The sequence below is a fragment of the Pleurodeles waltl genome, chromosome 4_2 (genome assembly GCF_031143425.1).
Source record: "Pleurodeles waltl isolate 20211129_DDA chromosome 4_2, aPleWal1.hap1.20221129, whole genome shotgun sequence".
In the NCBI taxonomy this organism is placed as follows: Eukaryota; Metazoa; Chordata; class Amphibia; order Caudata; family Salamandridae; genus Pleurodeles; species Pleurodeles waltl.
This window is the reverse complement of record NC_090443.1, coordinates 265,771,985-265,797,665: the sequence shown is the minus strand read 5'-3', so window position 1 is coordinate 265,797,665 and position 25,681 is coordinate 265,771,985. Positions and strand designations below refer to the sequence as shown.

Here is a 25,681-nt window from a genome sequence, read left to right as displayed (position 1 = left end):
TCCAAACTCTACAGGCATTGCGACTTGCCAGGAATTCCAGTTACAACTATGTTTGAAAACAGCCACCATTCCCTCAAATCCCATCCCAGGGCCATGAAGACAGCACAGCTTACCATGGAATGCTGCACTTTGTGCCATGCTTCTCATCAGCTGTGCGCTGCAGCCTTAGAATGCGCTCTGCCTGGATTTGAAACAGAGTCTTGTGGGAAGGCAGGCCCACGTCATACATCCCTTTGGGGTACGACACACCCAATCTTGTCCCTTGTCCACCAGCCAATAGGAGAACTGCAACTTTATTCTGTGAAATCTGAGCAAAACCTGTGTTAAAAAAAGTACAAAAGAAATGAAAACATTTAATCCATTGTAGTTGTCGATTATTTATCAATGTAAGAGGTTAGATGGGAACACATTTTTAAAACAAATATTCCCCCAAATCCAACACAACAATTAGGCATACTTATATTATTTCTATTTTCAAGGCAGCGCAAACATGAAAAATATTTCAAAATCTTAACTACTCTGAGGAGAAGTTTTGTTTTTGGAATCACAACACCTTTGAACAAGTGCAATGAGGTGAACACGTGTTGACATGTGGGCAAAGAAATTTGCTTTGAATTTTGAAAGACACTGGCAGATTAATAATGAACAGTCTTTGTCAGATCAAGGATCACGCAGGTAATGTTTTTTTCAGCACGATTCTAAGGCACACTCAACTAAATATTTCTTCTCATTTAAAGGTGACAGCTAATCTGTTGCGAGATTAGGAAGAGGCCCACAATAAGTTAACAAGCAAGCTAACCTTTACTTAATTAAAACTGCACGTACCACTATAAATACTTTGTGGGCTAATTTATAAATGAGAGGATCGTGCTAGACAACGTTTGGTTTTAAAATTGTGTTCTCTCATCGAAGCATAGCAGAGGATCAATTAAAGGCTTAGTTTTCTGATGTTTTATAGGTGTGTAACTAACTTTGATGGTAGATATCTGAAGTCTAAGGTGCAAGTCATCATGCAGACCGGCCTTGCAGGGGCATCTCTAGAAGTGCCATGTCTTCTTACTTACCTGTAGAGTGTGTAAATCCTTGTGAAAAGTCTACCAGTAGCCATTATACTTCCCTCTGGCCTAGTGTGGAGGGTGTGAAATTTTCTGAGTATATGAAGAAACAAGAGAAATATTCACACAGTACTTAACTAGGACTTATATCACATGAAAAAAGCTACCATTTCTCATGGTAAGACTTAAGCAACGAAATGTGAATTTACATGTCTTAGCTACCAGTTGGAAGTGGTGAGGGGGGAGCGGAGCTAAAAGCCTAGAAATTTCACTTTAGATCAAACTCCAACCTGGTGCGGGTGTGCCATCAACAGGGCATTGGGTATCAATCCATCTCCTTTTGGGGATGTCGGACTTATCTTGGACCTTACATTTTTAAAGGTATCCCTTCAGGACAGCTTGATGTGGGAAGACGGCACCCTTACATTATGTTGGGCATCACTTTTGCTTTTATGCATGTAAAAAGCATGCCTTGTGAATAAAGATTGCAGCATTATGACAACTGATCAATTTCTTTTTTGATAAACAATTTTTTTTAGTTTCAAGGCAGTAAGGACAACCAGTACATACTGCCACACCAATCGAATTATGGCTTCTGAACAAACACGTGGTGACAGAACCTTGATCTCGGGCAGACATACACAAAAGCAATCCATTAGTACAAAAGGAATATGTAAGGAAATGCCTCCTTGGCATGGTTACCCCCTGACTTTTTGCCTTTGCTGATGCTAAGTTTTGATTTGAAAGTGTGCTGAGGCCTGCTAACCAGGCCCCAGCACCAGTGTTCTTTCCCTAACCTGTACTTTTGTTTTCACAATTGGCACACCCTGGCATCCAGGTAAGTCCCTTGTAACTGGTACCCCTGGTACCAAGGGCTCTGATGCCAGGGAAGGTCTCTAAGGGCTGCAGCATATCTTATGAAACCCTGGGGACCCCTCATTCAGCACAGACACACTGCTTGCCAGCTTGTGTGTGCTGGTGAGGATAAAACGAGTAAGTCGACATGGCACTCCCCTCAGGGTGCCATGCCAACCTCACACTGCCTATGCAGTATAGATAAGTCACCCCTCTAGCAGGCCTTACAGCCCTAAGGCAGGGTGCACTATACCATAGGTGAGGGCACCAGTGCATGAGCACTGTGCCCCTACAGTGTCCAGGCAAAACCTTAGACATTGTAAGTGCAGGGTAGCCATAAGAGTATATGGTCTGGGAGTCTGTCATACACGAACTCCACAGCACCATAATGGCTACACTGAAAACTGGGAGGTTTGGTATCAAACTTCTCAGCACAATAAATAAACACTGATGCCAGTGTACATTTTATTGTAACATACACCCCAGAGGGCACCTTAGAGGTGACCCCTGAAACCTTAACCAACTACCCGTGTGGGCTGACTGGTTTTAGCAGCCTGCCACACTCGAGACATGTTGCTGGCCACATGGGGAGAGTGCCTTTGTCACTCTGTGGCTAGTAACAAAGCCTGTACTGGGTGGAGATGCTTATCACCTCCCCCTTGCAGGAACAGTAACACCTGGCGGTGAGCCTCAAAGGCTCCCCCCCCCTTTGTTACAGCACCCCAGGGCATTCCAGCTAGTGGAGTTGCCCGCCCCCTCCGGCCACGGCCCCACTTTTGGCGGCAAGGCCGGAGGAGATAATGAGAAAAACAAGGAGGAGTCACCGGCCAGTCAGGACAGCCCCTAAGGCAACTTGAGCTGAGGTGACTGACTTTTAGAAATCCTCCATCTTGCAGATGGAGGATTCCCCCAATAGGGATAGGAATGTGACCCCCTCCCATTGGGAGGAGGCACAAAGAGGGTGTAGCCACCCTCAGGGCTAGTAGCCATTGGCTACTGCCCTCCCAGACCTAAACACACCCCTACATTCTGTATTTAGGGGCTCCCCAGAACCTAGGAACTCAGATTCCTGCAACCTAAGAAGAAGAGGACTGCTAAGCTGAGAAACCCTGCAGAGAAGACGGAGACACCAACTGCTTTGGCCCCAGCTCTACCGGCCTGTCTCCCCCCTTCTAAAGACACTGCTCCAGCGACTCTTTCCCCAGGGACCAGCAACCTCTGAATCCTCAGAGGACTGCCCTGCTCTAGAAGGACCAAGAAACTCCAGAGGACAGCGGCTCTGTTCACCCAAGACTGCAACTTTGTTTCAAAGGAGCAACTTTAAAACAACTTGCGTTTCCCGCCGGAAGCGTGAGACTTGTTACTCTGCACCCGACGCCCCCGGCTCGACTTGTGGAGAAACAACACTTCAGGGAGAACTCCCCGGCGACTGTGAGACCGTGAGTAGCCAGAGATGCCCCCCCCTGACCCCCCACAGCGACGCCTGCAGAGGGAATCCCGAGGCTCCCCCTGACCGCGACTGCCTGTTCCTCAGATCCCGATGCCTGGTAAAGACTCTGCACCCACAGCCCCCAGGACCTGAAGGATCCGAACTCCAGTGCAGGAGTGACCCCAAGGAGGCCCTCTCCCTTGCCCAGGTGGTGGCTAACCCGAGGAGCCCCCCCCTTGCCTGCCTGCATCGCTGAAGAGACCCCTTGGTCTCCCATTGATTTCCATTGGAAACCCGACGCGTGTTGGCACACTGCACCCGGCCGCCCCGTGCTGCTGAGGGTTTACTTTCTGTGCTGACTTGTGTGTTCCCCGGTGCCCTACAAAACCCCCCTGGTCTGCCCTCCGAAGACGCGGGTACTTACCTGCTGGCAGACTGGAACCGGGGCACCCCCTTCTCCATTGAAGCCTATGCATTTTGGGCACCACTTTGACCTATGCACCTGACCGGCCCTGAGCTGCTGGTGTGGTAACTTTGGGGTTGCTCTGAACCCCCAACGGTGGGCTACCTTGGACCCAAACTTGAACCCCGTAGGTGGTTTACTTACCTGCAAGAACTAACAAACTCTTACTCCCCCTAGGAACTGTGAAAATTGCACTGTCTAGTTTTAAAATAGCTATATGTGATTTATTTGAAAACTGTGTATGCTATTTTGATTATTCAAAGTTCCTAAAGTACCTACCTGCAATACCTTTCATTTGAAGTATTACATGTAAAATTTGAACCTGTGGTTCTTAAAATAAACTAAGAAAATACATTTTTCTATACAAAAACCTATTGGCCTGGAATTGTCTTTGAGTGTGTGTTCCTCATTTATTGCTTGTGTATGTACAACAAATGCTTAACACTACTCCTTTGATAAGCCTACTGCTCGACCACACTACCACAAAATAGAGCATTAGTATTATCTCTTTTTGCCACTATCTTACCTCTAAGGGGAACCCTTGGACTCTGTGCATACTATTCCTTACTTTGAAATAGTGCATACAGAGCCAACTTCCTACAGAATATATACATAGAGGCCCATCATAAGGTGATTTATAATACTTCGCCCAGCCATTTCCCCAAAATGTGATCATACTTGCGGGGGCATCCCCTTGCCTCGTAGATCGGCTTCTCCTGTCTGGCACACCAGTCCACTCCCACCCTCCACTGCACAATAGTTGGCTGAGCCGCTGCTATCCATCTCATTACAATGTCTCTTAGCTACCATGAGGGCAGTGCCCAGGAAGAGCCAGTCCAATCTGGTGCTCCTGAGACCCTCCATAACTCCCAGCAGTACAGGTAGAGGAGATGGTGGGACTTCCCAGCCAAGGAGTTTTGTAAGTTCCTTTAATAAGGTGCTCCAATAGCGTTTTATCAGAGGGCACAACCATATCATGTGAAAGAAGTCTACCGGGGATGCATTGCATTTGGGGCCAAGTGGGATTTGCCAAGAGTGCCGCTCAATACAGTCTTGCAGGGGATAGATAAACCTCATTTAGATAATATATTTGTATGAGTCGCAGGCGGGAGGATATGGTGATAAACCGTGGAGCCATTAGGCATCCTGCCAGTCTTCATCTCACAATGGTCCTATCCAACCCTCCCATCGCTCCCTCACGTGGGCTGGGTTTCCTGGGGTGTTATTGATCAGCATTTTGTAGACAACTGATCAAATTTAACATGACATACTTGTATAGTCAGGCCATTGTAAAACAGACAGAAGACAGGAATTAGCAAAGAGTAATTTCAGAGTATTCTTTAGAAAAGAAGACACCCATGTCAACTTCTTCCAGGTCCCTTTATTGATCAGCCTACAATCTAAACTGTCAAACAGTACCCCAGTGACAAAAGTACTGAATACCCGAAAGCACAGAGGAAGGTTGGTATCTGAGTGTTCCAGGCTTGTTTAATTATTAATTTAAACAGACTAAGAAGACCTGTGGACTTAGCAAAATTAACTTCCGATGCAACAGCCACCTATCCCACTATAATCCATACCATGAAGGGTCTGGTTCTCTCAAGATAACGCGGCTTAAATTTGATTTTCTGTGGTAGAATTTTAGGCTACTTTCAGAACAACATCTGATGGGCAAGTAAATGTAAGATTGAAAACGCTACATGATAACACAGGCCATGCAGAAAGATTAATGGATTCAGTCTCTCTGTAATCTGACAGCAATACTTTCCCGAGAAAGGGAATAAGAGTGTTGACATGCTGTAAAAGTATTGAAGTATAAACAAAAGTGATGGATGGAAAGCTTGAATTCATCTCATCCTCTGGTAATTACTTGAGCTGCATCCCAGTCCATTGTTCTTTTGCACACCATGTCACCTCAGTTTAGACCCATATATATAAAAATCTGTCCTGACCCTGCTCCAGTAGAATGGTACAGCCTGAACTAATTGGTCAGGTCCTCCCTCAACTAGTACATAAGCAACCCAAGACCGACTTCACACTTATTAAAGCTCATTAGTTGGGTCTGGCTTGGTTCCAATGGCAAAGTGTGCATGGGACCCACATCCGGGCTGTTTCTCATAAGATGGGTCTGGCTTGGTTCCAATGGCAAAGTGTGCATGGGACCCACATCCGGGCTGTTTCTCTCATTTTGTTTTGCACTTCTTTCTCTCTGATGTTGTCCTGTCTTGTGGGTATAGTGTGAGTGAGCAAATATGGACAGTGAGCTTGTCAGCTAGATAAGCAGGGGTACTGTCAGTTACGGTGCATACTCTTTTTAACATGTATCTACGTAGAAGGTAACTTTATCTCTTTTTTTAACCGATACTATGGGAAGAGGCCAGTCAAACAAAAGGCTTGAGTTACATAGCTATCTACCATGAGAGGTACTGATGTAGCATGTAAAGGACTGCACCAGGCCCAAAGCCATTTCACATCTCCCAATAAAACATAAGAAGCAAGTGACCAGCAACACAGGCTTCACTTCAGAGTCAGGGAACAGAGTAGTTTACATTGACAATGCTTTTAGAACAGGGTGTTATTCAGAGGATTGGCTTGTTAGCTCAGAGTCAAATAACTGAGCATTTTTAACTACATTTTAAAGCCACAAAACAACAGAGAGCTGTCCTGGTGGGATGGTTGTGGCATGGAAGGATGTAGGAGATCCATACAAATGCAGGATGAAGGCAAAGGGCTTATGTCACTGGAGTAGGACCTGAGGTTCCTGACTGGTATAGTGGGAGCAATGATGAAAATACTCCTTTTCTGATTTTAAGATGTGGCAGCAGGGTTCAGAGTGCTGCCCTAACTATCAATAACAAGCATTTGCAATGCAATAGGTCTCGCATTTGCTTGTGTTAGAGCTATTGACATTGTAAATTCATAACTGGACTTCTCTTGCCACACAAATTGGTCAACCCTGCCTCTTAATTTTGTCTTTTCCTGCCATGTAATTGTGTGGCCCTGCATATAACTAAAGCATTTCCACTTACCTTCTTCCTCTATCTGCACCAAAATATGAAAATGTTGTCATTTAGCATCATAATTTAAATCTGCCATGCTAATTCCAATAGAATACCACTTTCACCACCCCACCATCAGAGTTGCTAGTTGGCTATCGCAATTCCCCAAAAAAGACACAAGACAGCCACAGAGGAGAAATAAACTAGAAGGGTCACCCAAACATATCCAGTGTGTTCAAACAGTCAGATTGTAATAAGGATGTTAAGTTGGCCTGACCATGGGCATGGTTAAAAGCCCACAATACTTACAACAGGTCAAAGCACTTGCGCTCTCAACCTAAAAGGAGGAGGTGATGTGTGTTGTGGGGGGGTATATGTATAGATGTGAAATATGTGTCTGTCGATCTATTAGGGCGGTGCTGTGAATGCTAAGCAGAAGGCAAAAGTAAGTGTTACAGGACGGACTGAACATAACGCGAAGGAGCATTATTATGCAGTGCAGTACTTGAATAGTTGGGCACTCAACTATTCTGGTGTGCCTGTTTGCTTCTAAGAACTGCCAGTATCATCCCATTAACAGTATTGCGCTCTTAATGGTAAGTGGCAGAAGATGCCCATTTGAAGCATTGATAAGATTGTCTACGCATGGCTGTCTCTGACAGACGTCTCTGGAGTAATGTGCCTGTTCCAGTGCACAGCTGGATGTACACAGAAGTAAAACTGATTGTGGAGGTTGTCAGTGGATGTCTGTCTTGGCACATGATTAAGGGACACTGCGTGTTAGTGCAGCGTTGTCAGAACATGGATTGGTAATGACCATTAGGATTGGGGAAGTGCTGCACGGCTGTCTCCACCAGGAACGGAGGGCCGCGTGCCACTGCAGAGCTGTTTGAGAGAAGGTGTGTGTGTGTGTGTGTGTGTGTGTGTGTGTGTGTGTGTGTTTGTTTGAGAGAAGGATGTGTGTGTGTGTGTTTGAGAGAAGGGTGTGTGTGTGTGTGTGTGTGTGTGTGCGTGTGCTAGTAAGGTCATTTCTAAGAATGGGCGGTGCTAATGCATGGCGGTGAGTGGTCGGCTGCCGTACCAGTCTGGACTGGGGGACGGCAGCATTATACTCTAAGCATTGGGCTGGGGGCATAGTGTGCTCTCCTAGCTGCGCCATGCCTATGCTGCAGTGCAGAGCAAGCCAGCCCTCTGTCATGCAGCGCAACTGTTGAACTTATACTAGGTGCTGTCTCTTGGCGGCACCGGGTGCCGCAGAGCACACTGCTTGGGGAGGTAGGTGATGCCAGCAGCGAGAACACTGCTCTGGTATTCTCAGTGGAGGGCCTTCAGCTCCTGTAACCTTAACAATGGGGCACGTGTGTGTAACAGATAGGGGCAGCACTGCGAAAAAGCTGTAGTCCTCATGAACTACCAATACGGGTAGTTGCCTCTTGTTATATACGTGAGAGAGGTTATTAACCAATGCCCAGCTACTTCTAGGGCTTTGGTGCTCCATAGAAGTAAAACGAGTAGCTTTAGTCGCCTACTGCCTATGCCCCGGTACCTTATTTTCAGGGCCACTGGACTAAGCACGAAGGGAGAGAAAAAATGAATAGTTCATCCACGCTGTAGGATACTGACAATCATTGAATAATCCATGTAAAAGGGGCAAGATGTGACAAAAACAGCCTAAAGGCGGGACAAAAGTAAAGCATTTACCAATGAAATCAACTTATTTTTGATAGACAAGCCCATGAACAAGTGAAAGTGATGAATGTGACAAGGGCATGGTTAAAAGCCCACAATATTTACAACAGGTCAAAGCGCTTGCATGTTCTGCCTAAAAATAGAGCGAAGGAAAAATCGGGTTGGTATAATTAAAAGGTTAAAAAAAAAAGTTGGAGATGGCCAATTAGAATAATTTTAGAAAAAGGCAGAAAGCACTTCATATCCAGTAGCAGAAATATACCAGTTAACCATGCAAGTACATGGTCGGCAAATATCTTCTGATTTGTGCTCAGTAACAGATGGATGCGGTGCCAAAACCAGAGTGTGAGAATTCAAAACTTTGCTGGTTCAGGATGAAACATCCAACACCTTCCTTGGAAATGTTTAAGAGTTCTTTCTTAACATATAAATTATAAAGCACCTAGACATCGCAAATTTAAAACACGTTAAGCATTATCTTGACCAGCAAAGAGTTATTCTTGAAGTAGTAAATAAATATTTCTACCTAGGCTAGAAGGTACAGACATTGTTCAAAGTAATGAAAAGAGCCTGAAAGGTAGGCTTTAGAAAGTAGACGTCAACGGCACAGATGCTAAATAGTGAGATTCTTATAGTAGAGCTTCAGGGGTCCGTTACTGCGTCTAATGTCTTTTAATATGTTTTTATAAATTACTTCGAAGATAATGCAAGGACTAAGGTTTCCATCTTTTGATGATGATACAAAACACAACAGGATAGAGAAACAGAGCAATGCGTGGTAGTACAAAGGAATCTAGATCGCCTTGGAAATAGGGCTGAGCAATAACAAACGTGGTTTATATTGGATAACAGCGTAACTATGTGGTGATTTATTTTGAGACAATGACACAAATAACAAATACTGCAGTTTGCAAAGTAATATGTGAATTATGCTGTGTGGAACGTGCATCTAAACTACGGCTATTGAAGCAATTCTACAAGTGAGATAGTAAGACTGCACAGAGATCACTGCGTTTAATTTTCAGCACTGCACAGGCAAAATGATATTAATGAACTGAAAACATTTTGAAAGCAGCAGTCAAACGTGCTTTAATCGCATTCAGAGTCTGAACGACCACTGAAAAAGGATTTACTGAAGGCACCAATAAAAAGCTTCTTTCCCCAAGATAAAGCTGTTTAAAGATAAGAATAATTTCACTGAGTTTACCTCTGGTATTATCCAAAAGAGGCATAATGCTTGTGGATACTGAAAGTAGAGACACTGGCACCGGTGAAAGCAGTTGTTAAACTGGAAGAGGACTGGTATTTGGAGAGCAGAAACTGTTCACTACATAGACTCTGAAACATTTGCCTAACCTAATTAATTTGGAAGCTGATCATACAGAAGAATTGTCCAAATGCCATTGAAGGCCCTGAACCTGAGACCCTAGAGCAGAGGTCTTCAAACTGGGGGGCGGGCGGGCCTGAAGTGATCCCAGGGGGGGGCCCAGATTCTGCCCAAAATAAATATTATACAGATAACAGGCCTTTGTTTTAAGCAGAAGCATGTTATTGCAGTTTTAAAAAGGTAACAGGAATTAACTGGAATGTTTAAATAGGTTTAGATATATTTAAACATCGCCATTTTTATAAAAGAATTGTGAAAAATTCTGAGGGGGGCCCAATGATTTTTATTTTTCAACTGGGGGGGCGCAGCATTAAAAAGTTTGGAGACCTCTGCCCTAGAGGCTTTCAGGGAACTTGAGAAGTCGGGATAGCCCAGGACGGCAGGTGACAGGTTTTTGAAGATAAAAGTCCGACTACGATCCTCTTTCAAGAAACCTGGAGACACTTTAACTTAGGGCTCCACAGGCTTTACCAAATGAAGGATCAATGGTATTCTTAAAGTCTATCTTTCTAGACTGAATTTCTGGGGCCGTAAGTTCAGTGTTCATGTGCCTTGGTTTCAGTATATCAAAAGCAATCAGTGTCGAAGTGTTTTACTGCACCATAATTTGCCATTTTATATGATGCATTTTACTCCTGTATAAGGCAAACGCCCTCACAGACTAAGAGTTATAAAGTTATTCAAGGGCAAAACATATTTTCAAAAAAAGACCAGTGTCTTTTGAGTCAAAAACGAAACATTGAATATGCCTCTCTGTTGGGATGGAAGGGGAATAGAAGGGTAGGAGGAGTGGGAAGCATATGTGAGGGAATATACTCACATATAAAATGTGGTTTTGATGTCATGATTTAGACTAACAGGAAGAGTATATTTGCATGAAACATCTGCATTCCCATTTTTACTAGGATCTGAAGTAACAACCTTTATGTGTCCTATTTACACAAGGATTTTGGCTGCTAATACATTAATCCACAGAACTCTGACCCAGAAACTAATAACACAAATTTGACTGGCAACGAGAAAATGGTAGAGGGCGAACATTCTAAGTCATCAAAAAATGCTTTCTCTAGGAAATCAGAAAAAGGAAAGTCTGCTGCTGAATCCCACAAGAACCTCTGGTGACAAAGACTTCCTCTATTGCTTCCTGCTTAGACTAGAGGCTGCTATGCACTTTCCCTCTTCATCTGTATATGCCAGAAGACTAGCATTCCACGGCCTTTCTGTGAAGTGAGCCTGACTGGTACGCCTGGATCTTTATAAGCTAAGGCAGACTAACACTGCCTTCTACCGCTATATACCAAAGTAGACTATTATTTTCCTGTGCCTTTATAAACTTAGGCAGACCAACTTTCCCCGGTGCCTCTTTGTTCAGCAGCAGACTAGTATTTTTCAAATACTTCTTAAATCCCTCTACTGCTGTAACTTCTGCCTCTCCCCGAGCCTAGATGCCTTGTCAAATACCTTAATTGTATAAATGTAGCACTTAACTGAATACATGTATGATTGAGTTACTTGTCTTTTATTTTGTATACCAATAGCGGGTCGGCTTTGCCATCAGTTTTTAAAATATTGCTCTAGGAAAATAAAATGTTGGGACACCTCAAACCACAACATCTGAAACAGTCCGATGTCTGCTGCCTGATAATGACATTAAACCACAGTGTTTAAATCAGTGTACTGTCAACTGAAGTGGAGGCACTATGCAGATATATAGATACACATACATTTCCCAGAATGTATCACATTATATTTTTCCATATATGTGATATAGACTTTTTGTTCACCATAGCGGCATGCATGAATTCCTGCCATCTTCTTACAATGGACGAGTAAGGGTTAATAAATACAGCCTGTTTGATAGTAGCTCACAAATGGGCATGGCCAACCCAAAATTTCCCATTCAAGGTGAAAATTATTACAGATATTTTTTAACACCATTTGACCCCCCCCCCCATACTTAGTAGGTTTTCTTAAAGACCTTTCGCGACATTCCCTATTTTGCAGCTTTTTTTCGTTTTCTTTTTTACAGGGAGTGGCATTTTGCACACTTCCGAATACAGCTGTCTTTCCATACCCTTGGATTACACACAGTACCTAGCCGTAAAAAGACGAGAACATCTGACAGGGAGTCTATCAGAGAATATAACCTGAGCAAGACCTAAAAGAATTTTCTAGCTTATTTGTTAAGAATTTGCAATTCTATTAACACAGAGGCGAGGATTATGCTTCTCCTTCTTTCCCGTTTATTATAACTCAAAATACAGCAGCCAATCAAATAAAAACTTTTCATAAAAGTACGTTTCCCATAAACATGTGACATCATAAAAGTAGCGCCAATTATGCACATATCATCATATATAAACACCACAGCACCAAAAACCGTCCTCTTTCTTTGCCCCATACGTCAGCAAATCTCATCTCAACTGGATGCCAAATTGAACACTTCGTCAACGTTGCTCTACACCTGGCTGCGATACTGGCCAAACAAACTGAGGACCAACAAGGTTTGGAATTAGAAGGAAAGGGACCTGCGTCACTCACATGTTCTTTAAGTCGGAATCTGGAAGGAACATTAGTATATAGGAAGGTAACCTCCTGATATGATAGGTAAATGTCACGTAAAACAATCTGGATAACATTGGATGGGAGTAGGGAACATGATATTCATGCAGTTTTTCATGAATACATTGCAATAACAACATTACATCAGAAAATTCTGACCGGGTGGGATAATTCTCGCCTCCGTGTCCTTAATAGAATCGAACATTTTTGACGCCTAAATTAGAAAATGTTGTATTCTATGTCAGGACCGGAGGCTTTCAGATTATGCTTGTTTAAAGATGTTGTATAACAACAGAAGAGACATCTAAAGTTGGTTTATAACAGAAGGTCTTAAAAGTAGAATCTGGTGACCAGTCTGCACCTTTCATTATGTCTTGGAACTCAAAGCCCAAGCCAAAGGATTTGGATGCCATCGTCCCTCAGACAATATTGAGTGCCAAATTTAGAGGTGTCTATACCCACTTCGGTCAGAATAAATTTCACCTAACGAGCCAAGGTGGCTGATGACACAGGTTGAAAAGGCTTCTGCAGAGCAATGAGGAGTTGACCTCCCTGACAGAATTCTCTAGCACAGTCTTCATACCCCTCTAAACACTGAACAATGCATAATCTGGGATCAGCAATGAAACTAGGATAGGCCACTTTTTTGTAAAGTGTCTTGGTCCTTCGGGAAATCGAAAAGGTAACGCCCTCGGGAGCATTCACTCTACCTGATATATCTAAGGCATGGACGTCGGAAAACTGTCTGCAAGTGATGAAACATAAAAGCACAGTCAACTTAGCTAACAACTGTTTTCTGGACAGGTCAGAATTAGTGGGCCATCTCTGTAGAAACTTTATAATAATGTTGACTTACCACAAATTAGAATAGTTGGGCAAAGGGGGATTGGATAAACGAATGCCCCTTATAACCCTGCTAACCAGAGGATGTTCACCAACTGGATTCCCGTCAATAAAGGCATGACCGGCAGATATGGCGGATATATAATTGTTGACGGAGAAAAAGGTCAAGTCTCCAGAAGCCACCTCCACTAGGAAGTTAGTCGCAGAAGTAATGGGCACCCTCATGGAATCTTAGTTCCGCAAAGTGCACCAACCCAATCACTTTCGCCAAGAAGAGGCACAGCATTTGAGTGGAATCTGCCCAGGATGCGAATCTAAACATGAGAGAGAGTTCTGAAAGGTCTGCCACAAATCATCATTGCTTGAAATCCGAAAGGCCATGAGCTGCAGCCTGCCTTGTATAAGAAAAGGATGCAGGAGGCCTGTCAGATATGTCAAGAGATTGGGAGTTGATGGAATCTGAACTGGGAGATCTCAAGACATTTCTAAGAGGATTGGGAACAAGGTTTGAGCTCTCCACAAGGGAGTGACCAGGATCAGTTCCACTCACTGGCATCAAACTTGTGCCGTTACTCTCGGAATCATTAGGAATGGAGAAAAGGCATAATGAAGATGGCCCACCAATGTTGAAGGAAGGCATCTGTGGCTAAGGGCATGGGATCTTGCCTCCATTAGAAGAACTGGGGAGGTTGATGAGACAGACGGGAGGCAAACAAGTCTATGTGATACTGACTCCAACAAAGTTGAAGTGCTTAGAAAACTGAATGGAGAAGCTTCCATTTGCTGGGATCCCTGTGAAACCTAGAGTTTCAATCGGCTAACGTGTTCAGTTGCCAAGGGAGGTATTCCGCTATCACTGATATGCGGTTCTGGAGGGAATAATGCCAGAAGGTTTTCTGTATCTCCGCTAGGATACGGGACTTCATACCTCCCAACTTGTTTACGTACTGTACTGCCAAGATGCTATCCAACCTGAGGAGCACACACCAATTGGACCGGGGAGCTAAAGTCTTGATCGCAAAGGAGCTGGCTAAAAGCTCCAAGCAGTTTATGTGCAGAAGAGTTTTGTCTTGAGACCACCGCAGCCCATGGAGATGGTGCCGCACCTATCAACCCACCCCCACTTGCTGGTGTCGGACTCCAGAATCACGTCTGGATGTGAGCTGAAAATAGCTCTCCCGTTCCAGGCGTACATGTAGTCTAGCCACCAGTGGAGCTCGTTCCTTGTCTCGAGAGTGAGCATTATGAGCTCTGAATATGAGAGGCCCTTCTGAAGGTGGTGGATTGTTCCACATATTAACTGAAGACATTTTTAGTGAGGGGGAAAAATCTGAATCGATAGGTAAGCATCTTTTAAGTTTAGACTAACCAACTGGTACCACGATGCTTGTTTCCGGTACATGGAGGACCTGGCCTGGCAGTTCACGCTGGACTATTCCCATGTGGAACAGGGTCACGAGTGATTTGCAAATGGCGGAGTCCAAACGGAAGTGGCATGGTGAGCAAAAAAAATTGATGGACTAAACCCAGATCTGTGACTGGGGATGTATATTTGATTGGGTCTGCATTCCGTCCATCATTTGTGTTTGACTGCTTTGCTTACCTAGGGTAGGGTGCTGAATTTGGATGAACACCTGCACCCAATCTTGGTACCAGATGTCCGTGAGGACTAATGTGAAACAAAGAATCAAGTATTTGGTGTCTAATCAGAGGGTTTAACCTGGGGTCAGGAGGCTGGAACCATTGCTCCTAGTTGTATTCATTTATTTATAGGTCTTTATAGTGGGCACTAACACCCGAATGTGTCTAGTGTTAGTAATACAGAAATGTAATAGTAACTTCCCTAAGAGTGGGTGATGGCATTTATGAGTAAATGGCAGCGATTTCCAGTGCTTCACAGTGCTAGAGAGAAAGCTGTGTCACTAAAGGTGATCCAACAGAACTTGGGGAGTATCGGTAGTGATGCAGCTTTTGAAATAAGAGTCCGATGTTAATGTCTTGTTCACAGCAAGGACATTTTGGAGAAAGAGGGTTGACATGATGTTCTGCTTTCCTACATATCTCCTATCGGAGCCTACAGAACCTCTCTGGAATGCACTTCTGAGTTCAAAGAAGACCTTTATTGTTGTTAATTCTTCCCCACCCACAAGTTCTTGAGAGACAAATTAGTAGATTTCAAGCACAAAGTAGTCGCAGCAAGAAAACAAAATATATCGCAGTACTTCTCAGTTGCAATGTACACAGCAAATATATAATATATTCAAAGCAAAGCATAAAAGTCCAAATTCATCACCGTATGAGCAAGTAGGACCTATCTTCAGCTTCACCTTTCTGGGGTCTGCAAGTTGATGACTCCGGTCAACTGCGAGAAAGAGAGTATCTACCCACACGGGAGACTGGCAGCTGACGTCTAGCTCCAGCCTAAAGTCAAGCAGATTCTAATCTAACTCACTGTAGCCCAGAGTCATCCTTACAAAAGCGTGCCCCCTCCTCTCAGACTCGGGAAAACTACACAAGCCTTTGGAGACTGGCCAGATCTCCTAGACTTCTCCTATTCCCAAGGCAGAGCAGAAAGAAAAACACCAAATGTACTCTCTCTTATCGGGTCTAGTCTGGTGTGAAGAAAACAGCTTGGTTCATCTTGTGGAAAAACATAGCTTGGAAAAATACAGCTTGGATTCTCAACTGCAATGTCTAACTCCACGTTAAAGCCAATAGGCAGCTAACCTAAATATCAAATGTAATGTCTCATATCATGTCAAAGCCAATAGGCAGCTAAACTGAATACAGCATGTCAAAGCCAATAGGCAGAATACAGTATGTAATGGCTAATGCCATGTCAAAGCCAACAGGCGGCTAAGCTGAATACAGAATATAATGGCTAACTCCATGTTAAAGCCAATAGGCAGCTAAACTGAACAAAACATATAATGTGCTACTGGTGAACATTGATCAACTAATATGCGCAGTGGTGAAACACAAAGTCATTGGTCAAACACAATTAATAGCATCACACATGATGACAATATACTATACAAAGGGAACTGTAAATTGGTTCTCTGCTTCACTAGCAGGAGATAATGGATCGAACCGTCTAAGGTTGCAAATCACACTTGGTCAGACACAGTTCATTGTGAGTCAAACTGGACTCCTACACGTTTTACACGTTGGATAGGTGCGGGTTTTCATCCAAATTAGGAGACCAAAAAGCTAGTTCTGGAACTAGGATTTTTTTTTTACCAGGTCTAGGTTTTCAGTTTTATTCACGTTCAATTTATGTTATTTTCCTTATCCAGCTTGTGGCGCCTCAAACAGTTAAACATAGCTTCAAGTATTTCTCTGGCTATGGTCCCCATCATTTTGGAAATAATCTGGATGTTGTGGCACGCATGGGTAAAGTCGCATTGACAGTCTGGATGAGGAAGGGCAAAGGGGCCATATATACAACAAACAGAGGCAGTGCCCTGCAGGACGGCACAAGTTACAGACCTAGCATCAGATAAGTGCAAGTCCAACTGTAAGCGTAAGGACCTGTTGGGAAGAAATTTTATTACAAGACCGGAGGCTCATATTATGCAGTCTTTTGTTGCTTTTATTTCAAACAGCAGCCAAGTAAAAAACTACAATAACCAGAGAAACCAAAACTACAAAAATGACATCATAGCTGAACAGCCAATAGGATATCGAACACCAGTATTAATATCTTAACTGCGAGCAACAAGTCCTCTTTTCTTGCTGCTCGCAGTCAAGATAAGTATACATGTTTTTTCTCCGCTTTATTATCTGTGAGAAATGTTTATTATTGTGTTCATATTTAATGTCAGTATGTTTATCCTTGCACGCGCGTTCTATTTTTCATAAGCGGCGCGTCTTTTAAACAGCGCTCGAGCAGCGCGTCCTTGAACGGTCTTCGGCCGTTGGAGGCGCGCGTCGGCATGCGCGCATTCCTCGCATTCCTGACTGACCTGAATTCGCGTTCCTCCAGGAGCAGTTCAACGGATTAGTTTACGAGCGTATTTTCGCTCGTTTGTCTCTCCCCTTCAGCCAGCCTCCGCAATTGAGCTGTACAGCTCCCGGCTTTTACTCGTTTTCCTCCCGGAGGTTTGCCCTTTCAGGACCGCCCCCTTAATTTCAGCTCCTGCCCCCCTTGGCCACTCCCTCTCTCCTTTGCCTCACATTTAACCCATTTCTGACCAAATATTATTTAAAATTGTTGTATAAAGCCTTTAATACATTTATTTTAGTAAAAATATATATTTACTAATTTTGCCTGTTGTCAGCAATATGGCTGAGGAAGAAGATTCCCAAGTTTTTCAGAAAAACTTAAAATCTTTCATCAAAGACTCAGTTCAACAGGCAGCGAATGTCTCCATGTCAGACATAACCAAAAATCTAGAAGCCTCTTTTTCTAAAATAATGTCCACCAAAAATGCCTTCTAACAAAGGCAAGAAACGTGCGGCTACCCTCCCGGTGCCTTCAAAAGGCGTTTCTGCTGGTCCTTCCACCCGAGAGGTGTTCAAATCGGGTCCCTCACCTTCCCCAATCCATATTACGCAGTTGAGAGACACTGATGATGACGATGATGACTCTCCTAGTCATACTGACGATATGGACGGGTCTTCGGATCCTTTTTCGTGTGGGCCTTTGGAGAAAAGGCGTAGAATTTCTCCCAGTGACGGTGGTGACGTTCACCCTGTGTCTCATATTTTGGTGGACCATGCGGGTGAACCTTTATTTGACCCTTCCCTCATGGTTCATCCAAATTCAAAGGAATGGTACCCGTCTGATCATGTGGCTGACTATGTCTCATTCTTTTTACGCCACCCCCTCGACAAGGCTACCCGCAATAAGCTTAAGTCTGAATGTCCTCGTCCCTCTTTACCAGACAATATTACTTCTACTCCGATTATTGATCCCAATATGCTTATGTTTTTTACCAAATTTGGCAAGGATCCTAAGAAAGGCATTGATAGAGCTTGGTCAGGTTGTCAGGACAAGCTCCTGGATTTGGTGGGCTCTCTCACCAGAATTTTTTACTTGGCGGAGGAAGCCAAAATGGATAACAGTCCTATAGACCCCGAAGTTCTATCGAACTGGGCGCAACGCGCTATCTGCATGCTGGGCAATGCCAATACTCAGCTATCTATTGAAAGAAGGAAAAGTCTATTACTGAAAATTGATCCTAAGTTAGCTTCTTTAGCTTCTAAGGATGATGGTCCATCTGCTAATGGCCAACTTTTTGGAGATTCTTTTATTAGAGAGCTTGGGAAGTATGTGTCCACCTTTGCCTCCCTGGACAAAGCCCAACTTTCTATGAAGAAGATCTTTTCATCCCGGGTTTTTGCCAGGGCCGGCAAAGGCAGGAGTCGCTTTGCCGGCCGTTCCATCAGAGGCCAATACGCCAATAGAGACTCCTACAATCAGCAATCCCAGCTTGAGACCTACACGGCTTATAAGCCAAGATTCTATCCCCGTCGATCAAGAGGTTACCGTCACAGAGGCTACGCCAACAGGGGAGATCAAACCTCTGGTAAGTCTTTCCAGTTCTGGCCTTCCTCCAGTAGGAGGCAGACTGGCTCTGTTTCTAGATTCATGGCTTTCTCTCACTTCAGATCCCTGGATAATTCAATCCATTCAAGGTTACCTGTTAGAATTTTACCAAACCCCAATTCAGTCTCGCTTTCCTCTACCCCTAGTTTTTTCCCAAGATCAATCCCAGCTTCTGCATGCCGAAATCCAGTCTCTCCTTTCCAAGCGGGCGATCGAACCCGTCCTGTTCGACCCTTCTGGTTTCCTCAGCACCATATTCCTCGTCCAAAAGAAAAATCAGAAATTTCGTTTGGTGTTAAACCTAAAGGCTTTCAACAATTTTATCATTTACCGGCACATCAAGATGGAAACCATTCTCCATCTCAGGGACATTCTACTCCAACACGACTGGCTGGTCAGATTAGACCTGCAAGATGCTTACCTCACAGTACCGGTTCATCATTCACACAGAAAATTCCTTCAATTCCAGTGGCTAGACTCCTTTTATCAATTCAAAGTTCTTCCTTTCGGGCTTTCTTCCGCTCCTTGGTGTTTCACCAAAATTCTCAAACCCGTCGCGGCCTTTCTACGCTCTCGCGGGGGTTCGTCTAATCCTTTATTTAGACGACTTTCTTTTGATGGCTCAAGACAAACGTCTTCTTCTAGACCATCTTCGACTTTGTCAGAATCTTCTTCTCAGCTTGGGCTTCCTTATCAATTTCCAAAAGTCGGTCTTAATTCCAACTCAGAAATTGGAATTTCTCGGATTTCTAATAGACACTACTCAGTCAGTGCTGCAGCTTCCTCAACACAAAGTATCCTTGATCAAAAAAGAGATTCGTCAATCCCTTTCCCTTCCTCATATCTCTCTCAGAACTCTGGCTCGTCTGGTAGGCCTTCTGGCTTCCTCTATCCAAGCCATATTTCCAGGTCCTTTACATTATCGCGCCCTTCAGCGACTCAAGATCCGCCATTTGCACAAGGGTCTCGCTTATTCGGATCCTTTGGTTTTAGACGCCGAATCCAAAGAAGAGCTTCTTTGGTGGTTGACACATCTAGACGCCTGGAATGGCAGAACTATCTTCTCTGCCGCCCCAGATCTTGTATTAGAATCCGATGCAAGTCGGACCGGTTGGGGCCCAAGATGTGGTCAGTTCTCGACTGGAGGCGCATGGTCTCTGAAGGAGTCCTTCTTGCACATAAACAGTTTAGAGATGCTTGCAGGTTCCTTTGCCATCCGCACTTTTGCAAAAAACAGAGTAAATTGCACCATCCTTCTAAGGATGGACAATTTGTCCGCGGTCAGATACATCAACCATCTTGGCGGTACCAAGTCCAAGATTCTCTCCACTCTGGCAAAACATCTTTGGGAGTATTGTCTTCCTCGTCGGATATCGGTCAAGGCAGTATTTCTGCCGGGCAGGCTGAATACCGTAGCAGATTGGTATTCCAGACATCTTCGCGATTCCAGCGATTGGCAATTGCACCCTTCAATATTCAAGCATCTTACTTCAATCTTTGGCGAAATGTCTATCGATCTTTTTGCTTCCCGCCTCAATTCCCATCTTCCTTCCTATTTCAGTTGGAGGCCAGATCCGCAGGCATTAGCCACGGACGCTTTCCTTCAGACTTGCCCGTCATCCCTTCTTTACGCCTTTCCTCCTTTCCTGTTCATTCCTCGAGTCCTTGCTCAAGCATGCAGACAATTATCCTCTCTGGTACTTATAACCCCCTTCTGGCAGGCTCAATCTTGGTATCCAACTCTATTGGAGTTAGCAATCGATCGCCCCGTCTGGCTCCCTCACTTTCCCAACCTCCTCCGGGATCCTCGGGGCCAACAACATCACTTGATCCTCAGCGGTTCCTTATTCCTAGTAGCCTGGAGGATTTCGGGTCGTCCTGGAGAACCCCAGGAATTTCGGAAGATGCTGCTAAACTCATCCAGCAAGCCAGGGCCCCTGGTACCTCCAGAGCCTACAGATCCGCATGGGCCCTTTGGAGCAGCTGGTGTTTGGACAGGAATTCAGATCCCTTTTCAGCTAATGTAGTTTTGGTAGTAAACTTCCTTGCTTCTTTAGCCTCCCAGGGGAAAGCCTATCGCACTATCAATTTATACAGATCTGCCATCTCTGCCGAACATCAAAGAGTCGATGGCAGGCCAATTGGCGAACATCCTCTCATCTGTCAATTATTAAAGGGAGCAAGATACGTTTTTCCACCATCTCCTAAATATAATGTCATGTGGGACGTTAATCTAGTACTACGTTTTCTCACCTCTTGGCTAGATAATGATCTACTCTCTCTCAAACAACTTTCTGCCAAGTTGACCATGCTTTTGTGTCTAGTCTCTATCAAACGTGTCTCAGATGTCAGAGCTTTGGATGTTACTTCCTTTTTCTTCTCCCCCCTTGGTGTTTCTTTTCAGATCAAGAGACGTACTAAAACGAATTTAGCTTGTGTTAATTATCCATTTTTTCCATCTCAACCTAAACTATGTGTTGGAAATTGTTTGAAAAGTTATGCGACTCGTACTGCAGATTTGAGATCATCCTCTGCCTCCCAATTGCTTATTTCCTTTCAGAAGCCCCATAACCCCGTTTCTTCTCCTACTCTAGCTCGTTGGGTTAAATGGGTCATGTCCCTGGCTGGCATTGATATTGAATCTTTCGGTGCCCATTCGGCTAGAGAGGCTATGGCTTCTCGTGCCTTTTGGGCAGGATCCTCTCTACAGGATATTCTCAAATCTGCAGATTGGTCTAATGAAAATACGTTTAGAACTTTTTATTGTAAGCCGATTTCTCATGTTTCAGATTCAGTCATTGCTATGCTTTGAACATGCATAATATGAGCCTCCGGTCTTGTAATAAAATTGAGATTTTCCTAGCCTTGGTGTCTGAAAGGCTAGATTTTATTAAAGACACGGAGGCGAGTATTATCCCACCACTGTTGTAACCCGCCCTGTATCTTTGTTTCAGTGCCAACTCCCTCTGCCAGCGTTGGTTCGTCATAATTCACAGGGACTACTCTTATCGACTTTGGATTCGCCCTTCAGCGACCAATCTTCTCAGGCTGCATTCTACTTTCGATACCTTCGGAATTGTGGCATGGACATTATAACATTGGTTTCTATTTTTTATGCCGTTTTGTTTGTTACTTCTCCTCTTTAGTTTCGCATCAAGAAAAGAGGACTTGTTGCTCGCAGTTAAGATATTAATACTGGTGTTCGATATCCTATTGGCTGTTCAGCTATGATGTCATTGTTGTAGTTTTGTTTTCTCTGGTTACTGTAGTTTTTTACTAGGCTGCTGTTTTAAATAAAAGCAAGAAAAGACTGCATAATACTCGCCTCCGTGTCTTTAATAAAATCTAGCCATTCAGACACCAAGGCTAGGAAAATCTCAATTCTGAAGGCAAGCAAGGGCTGTGTCTTTAATATAGATTTCTTTTATGCATCTGAGCAAGGTCTGATCATCCATGGCATCATATGGTGCGAACAGGGAAGAATATTAGTGCACTAGGGATATAAATATACAAAACGGGTTGTTTCCAAGTAAAAGGTGGGTGTTTTAAAACTGACACTGTTTTTTGGCAGGGTGCTAATGGAAGGGGCAGAGGTGATCCACTGCTTGTAAAGCTTTCCTGAAACATTGAAACAAAAGCCACGGGCTGATGCTATCAATTTTATGCTACCCTTATAAACATGTGGCAAATGCAGCTTTAACCTTTTCTCCCTTTTACCAAGGGGAAGGTATATATTCCAAAAAAGATTATGTTCATGTTTAAAATAAGGAACTTGAGCAGCTTTTAATAACTGCTAGGAGTTATACCACTATTCACGTAGAACTCTAATAAGTTAGAAAGATGATATTTTTATGTTTACGTATTTTGTGCCTGTAATCTACAGCAGTGGTTCCCAACCTGTGGTCCGGAGGATCCTGGGGGTCCGCGAAGCCTCCTCAGGGGGTCCGCGACTGCTTAGAAAATTAAATAACATTAACAGATTAGGTCCCCAGCTTTCAGTAATGACTTAGTGGGGGGTGCCTGCATTACAATAATGATTCAGTGGGGATCCCTGGGTTCCAGTAATGATAAAATAGGGGTCCACAGAAGTCAAAAGGTTGAGAACTACGGATCTACAGCATGCCAATTTGTGGAAATGGTATGTCATGTTATGTTATAAGTGTTTGTGTAGTGCTCCCCTGCCATGTGTAAGGTTTCATACCACACATACTAAAAAAAAGACCTGTGATTAGTTGTTTTTTTAAGATGTGCTGCTTGAATGTTAAATGGAAATGGATCCCTTGCTGACAATGGAAATCCATGCAAAATGCAACACTTGCAAGCCTCCAAACAGTTAGCATGTTCACTACATGAACAATGGAACCCATGTTGTCCATGGGGATCGCTGTACACTGCACCAGTGGTATCTGTAGTCTCACGGGGAACGCTGTACCCGGTGCCGGTTAAATAGGCAGATACTTGAAACAGCATGCCACAGCCCATTAGTACATGTTCTTTTAGGAATGTCCCAAAATTCATACAGGTGCGATGGTTCCTTTTCAGTGATATTTTCTGAAATATTTTAACCATCACCCATGTTCTCAGCTGCAGAGTAAACATGTACAGCCAAGAGTCCTCTGAATACCTATGTGTATAAGGGACCCGTTCCTAATGTAACACTGTATTACCAGAAGGCAGGGCTAAACAAAAAAAAAAGTTATTTCTTAATTTTGAGGAAGTTCACATAAATCACAATGTTCCATTAAACATCACCATGAATACTTGCAGGGAGCGTTCATAATGCTTTGTGTTAGCCAGCCAGCAACTCTAATAGTGGGGTGGTGAAAGTGGTATTCTATTGGATTTAGCATGGCAGATTTGAACTAGGATGCTAAATGCCAACATTTTCATTTTTTCTTGCAGCTAGAGGAAGAAGGCAAATGGAAGTGCTTTAGTTATATGCAGGGTCACTGGAATTATGTTGCAAGAAAAGTTCAGTTATCAATTTACAGGCCAACAGCTCTAACTCAAGCAAATGTGAGACCTATTGCATTGCAAATGCTTGTTTTGTTAAGAGGCTCTGACGGTGATTGTTTCGCCTCCTACGGGGACTTAGGATTTCCCCACCAAGATATCCATAAATTGAAAAATGTATTTGGACCGTTTCCAGGTACCTGCAAAGGTGAAGAAAATATTTATCTAGGTGCAAAACACGTAGACATGCTGCCATTAATGTTTTTCTTTCATTTTTATCTGTATAGGTTTAATGTCCTATGGGTTCGTTAGATCTCCTGACTAGGTTTTACCTACATTTGGGTTTTATGCTATTTTTAAACCTCCACAAAAGCAAAGGTGGCATCCGTCCACTACACTACTAATGGGTAATATATAGAGGAATTTAAACATCCTGCTCAATCCTTTGTGAGGACAACATTCATACCCCTGTACTACAGGCCTTTTGTCTAGGTGAATATTAAGGCCTCAAATAACTCTTCAAACCAGCCATATAAGGGGGGTGCCCTCCCACGATACTGCTGCCACTGGTTGCTGCATAAAATACACACAATGGGGGGGCTGTTTCTATATAGATGACACACATATGATTAACTTGGCCATCCCCCCTTCACACTACATTGGGTAGAGGTACAAAGTGTATTTCCACTTTAAGATTGATCATTATTAAATAGCTTGGATAGCTTGAACCTCTTTATTTACATTCATGTGTGTCTTTCTGTTTTGCAGGGAATAGTAATTCTCTTCTTTACTCCAATAAGTCAGTGTACCTACCGCCAGGGGCCAATGAGTAACTCTATTTCACTGCACATTTTTCACAGATACCACCACGTCTCTACATCAAGAGTCTTTTCCTCCTGGTGAAGGCAAGACCCAATGATGATGCTATGGCTACTAGTACATCAGTGGGAAATTATATACTACTGATAGAAACTAGCTGTTGAGTGTCATAACAAAGTTTCATAAGAGAGTTCTGATCTCCAGAATTGTATGGTTTCACTATTTTTGCTATTTTCCAGTCCATTGTGGCACCCATGCCAATGAAAGACAGAGGACCTGTCCTGACTCTGCCTTTGCTATACCCGAGGACCTAGAGTCAGCACCAAGGATTGGAGGAAAAGTTTCTCCCTATCCCTACCACGATTGCTGCAACCACCTGTCTAGAGTACCTTTGCTCAGCTACTGCAGTCTTCACTGGTCCAACACAAAGAGAAACAGGTGGGCCATGCAAATTCAATCCAAGAGGCGGTGATATGACCAATGTACTGAAAATTAGAGAATGCAAATGGATACACTTATTGGACACAGTCAATAAAGGTGTAATTGAGTTTGACGCGATTGTAAGAAACAAGTGGCCCTACTCAACAGTGGTTGATTTATAAGTTGTATACGGGCTCCAACATGTTATGCTAATAACTAATGTAATATTCACTCTCTGTAGTGTTCTTTGTGTGTTAATACCATCCAGAACAAACAAATGGACACAACATCTGTCCACCCACAAACACTAAGAGCTCTAGGTACCTATGGTGGCATGAGGAACGTTGTAGTCTTCTAACTAGCTCCTTATGTGGCATGTGTGTGCCTCTAAGAGAAGCACAAGCCTGCTATTTTGGTGTCTCTGGTCATAACTATTCTAGAGACAGAGAATGAGCGCATGAGAGAGAAAGAGAGAATTGAAAAAAGAGAGAGGGGTTGCATGTGCATGTCTTAATCTCATGTTAACTGATCCATTTAGGTGAGGTAAACAATGCTGTTTGAATTAGCTACTGGTCAGATAAAGGCCAGTGTCAAGTACTCTGTTTTTCAATTCTTTCTGAAAACTTTGCAAACTTTCAACATCACAAAGTTATATC

At 43.6% G+C, this 25,681-nt stretch overlaps 1 protein-coding gene across 2 annotated transcripts in view; it reads right to left on the bottom strand.

Annotated features, from left to right (window-relative positions):
• UAP1 (UDP-N-acetylglucosamine pyrophosphorylase 1) overlaps positions 1–25,681 on the bottom strand; it is a 185,699-nt gene that overhangs the window by 149,267 nt on the left and 10,751 nt on the right. For both annotated transcript variants that reach the window (XM_069231099.1, XM_069231098.1), the window contains exon 3: positions 114–318. In XM_069231099.1, the coding sequence (XP_069087200.1) occupies positions 114–318 (205 nt within the window). The remainder of the gene's footprint in view (positions 1–113; positions 319–25,681) is intronic.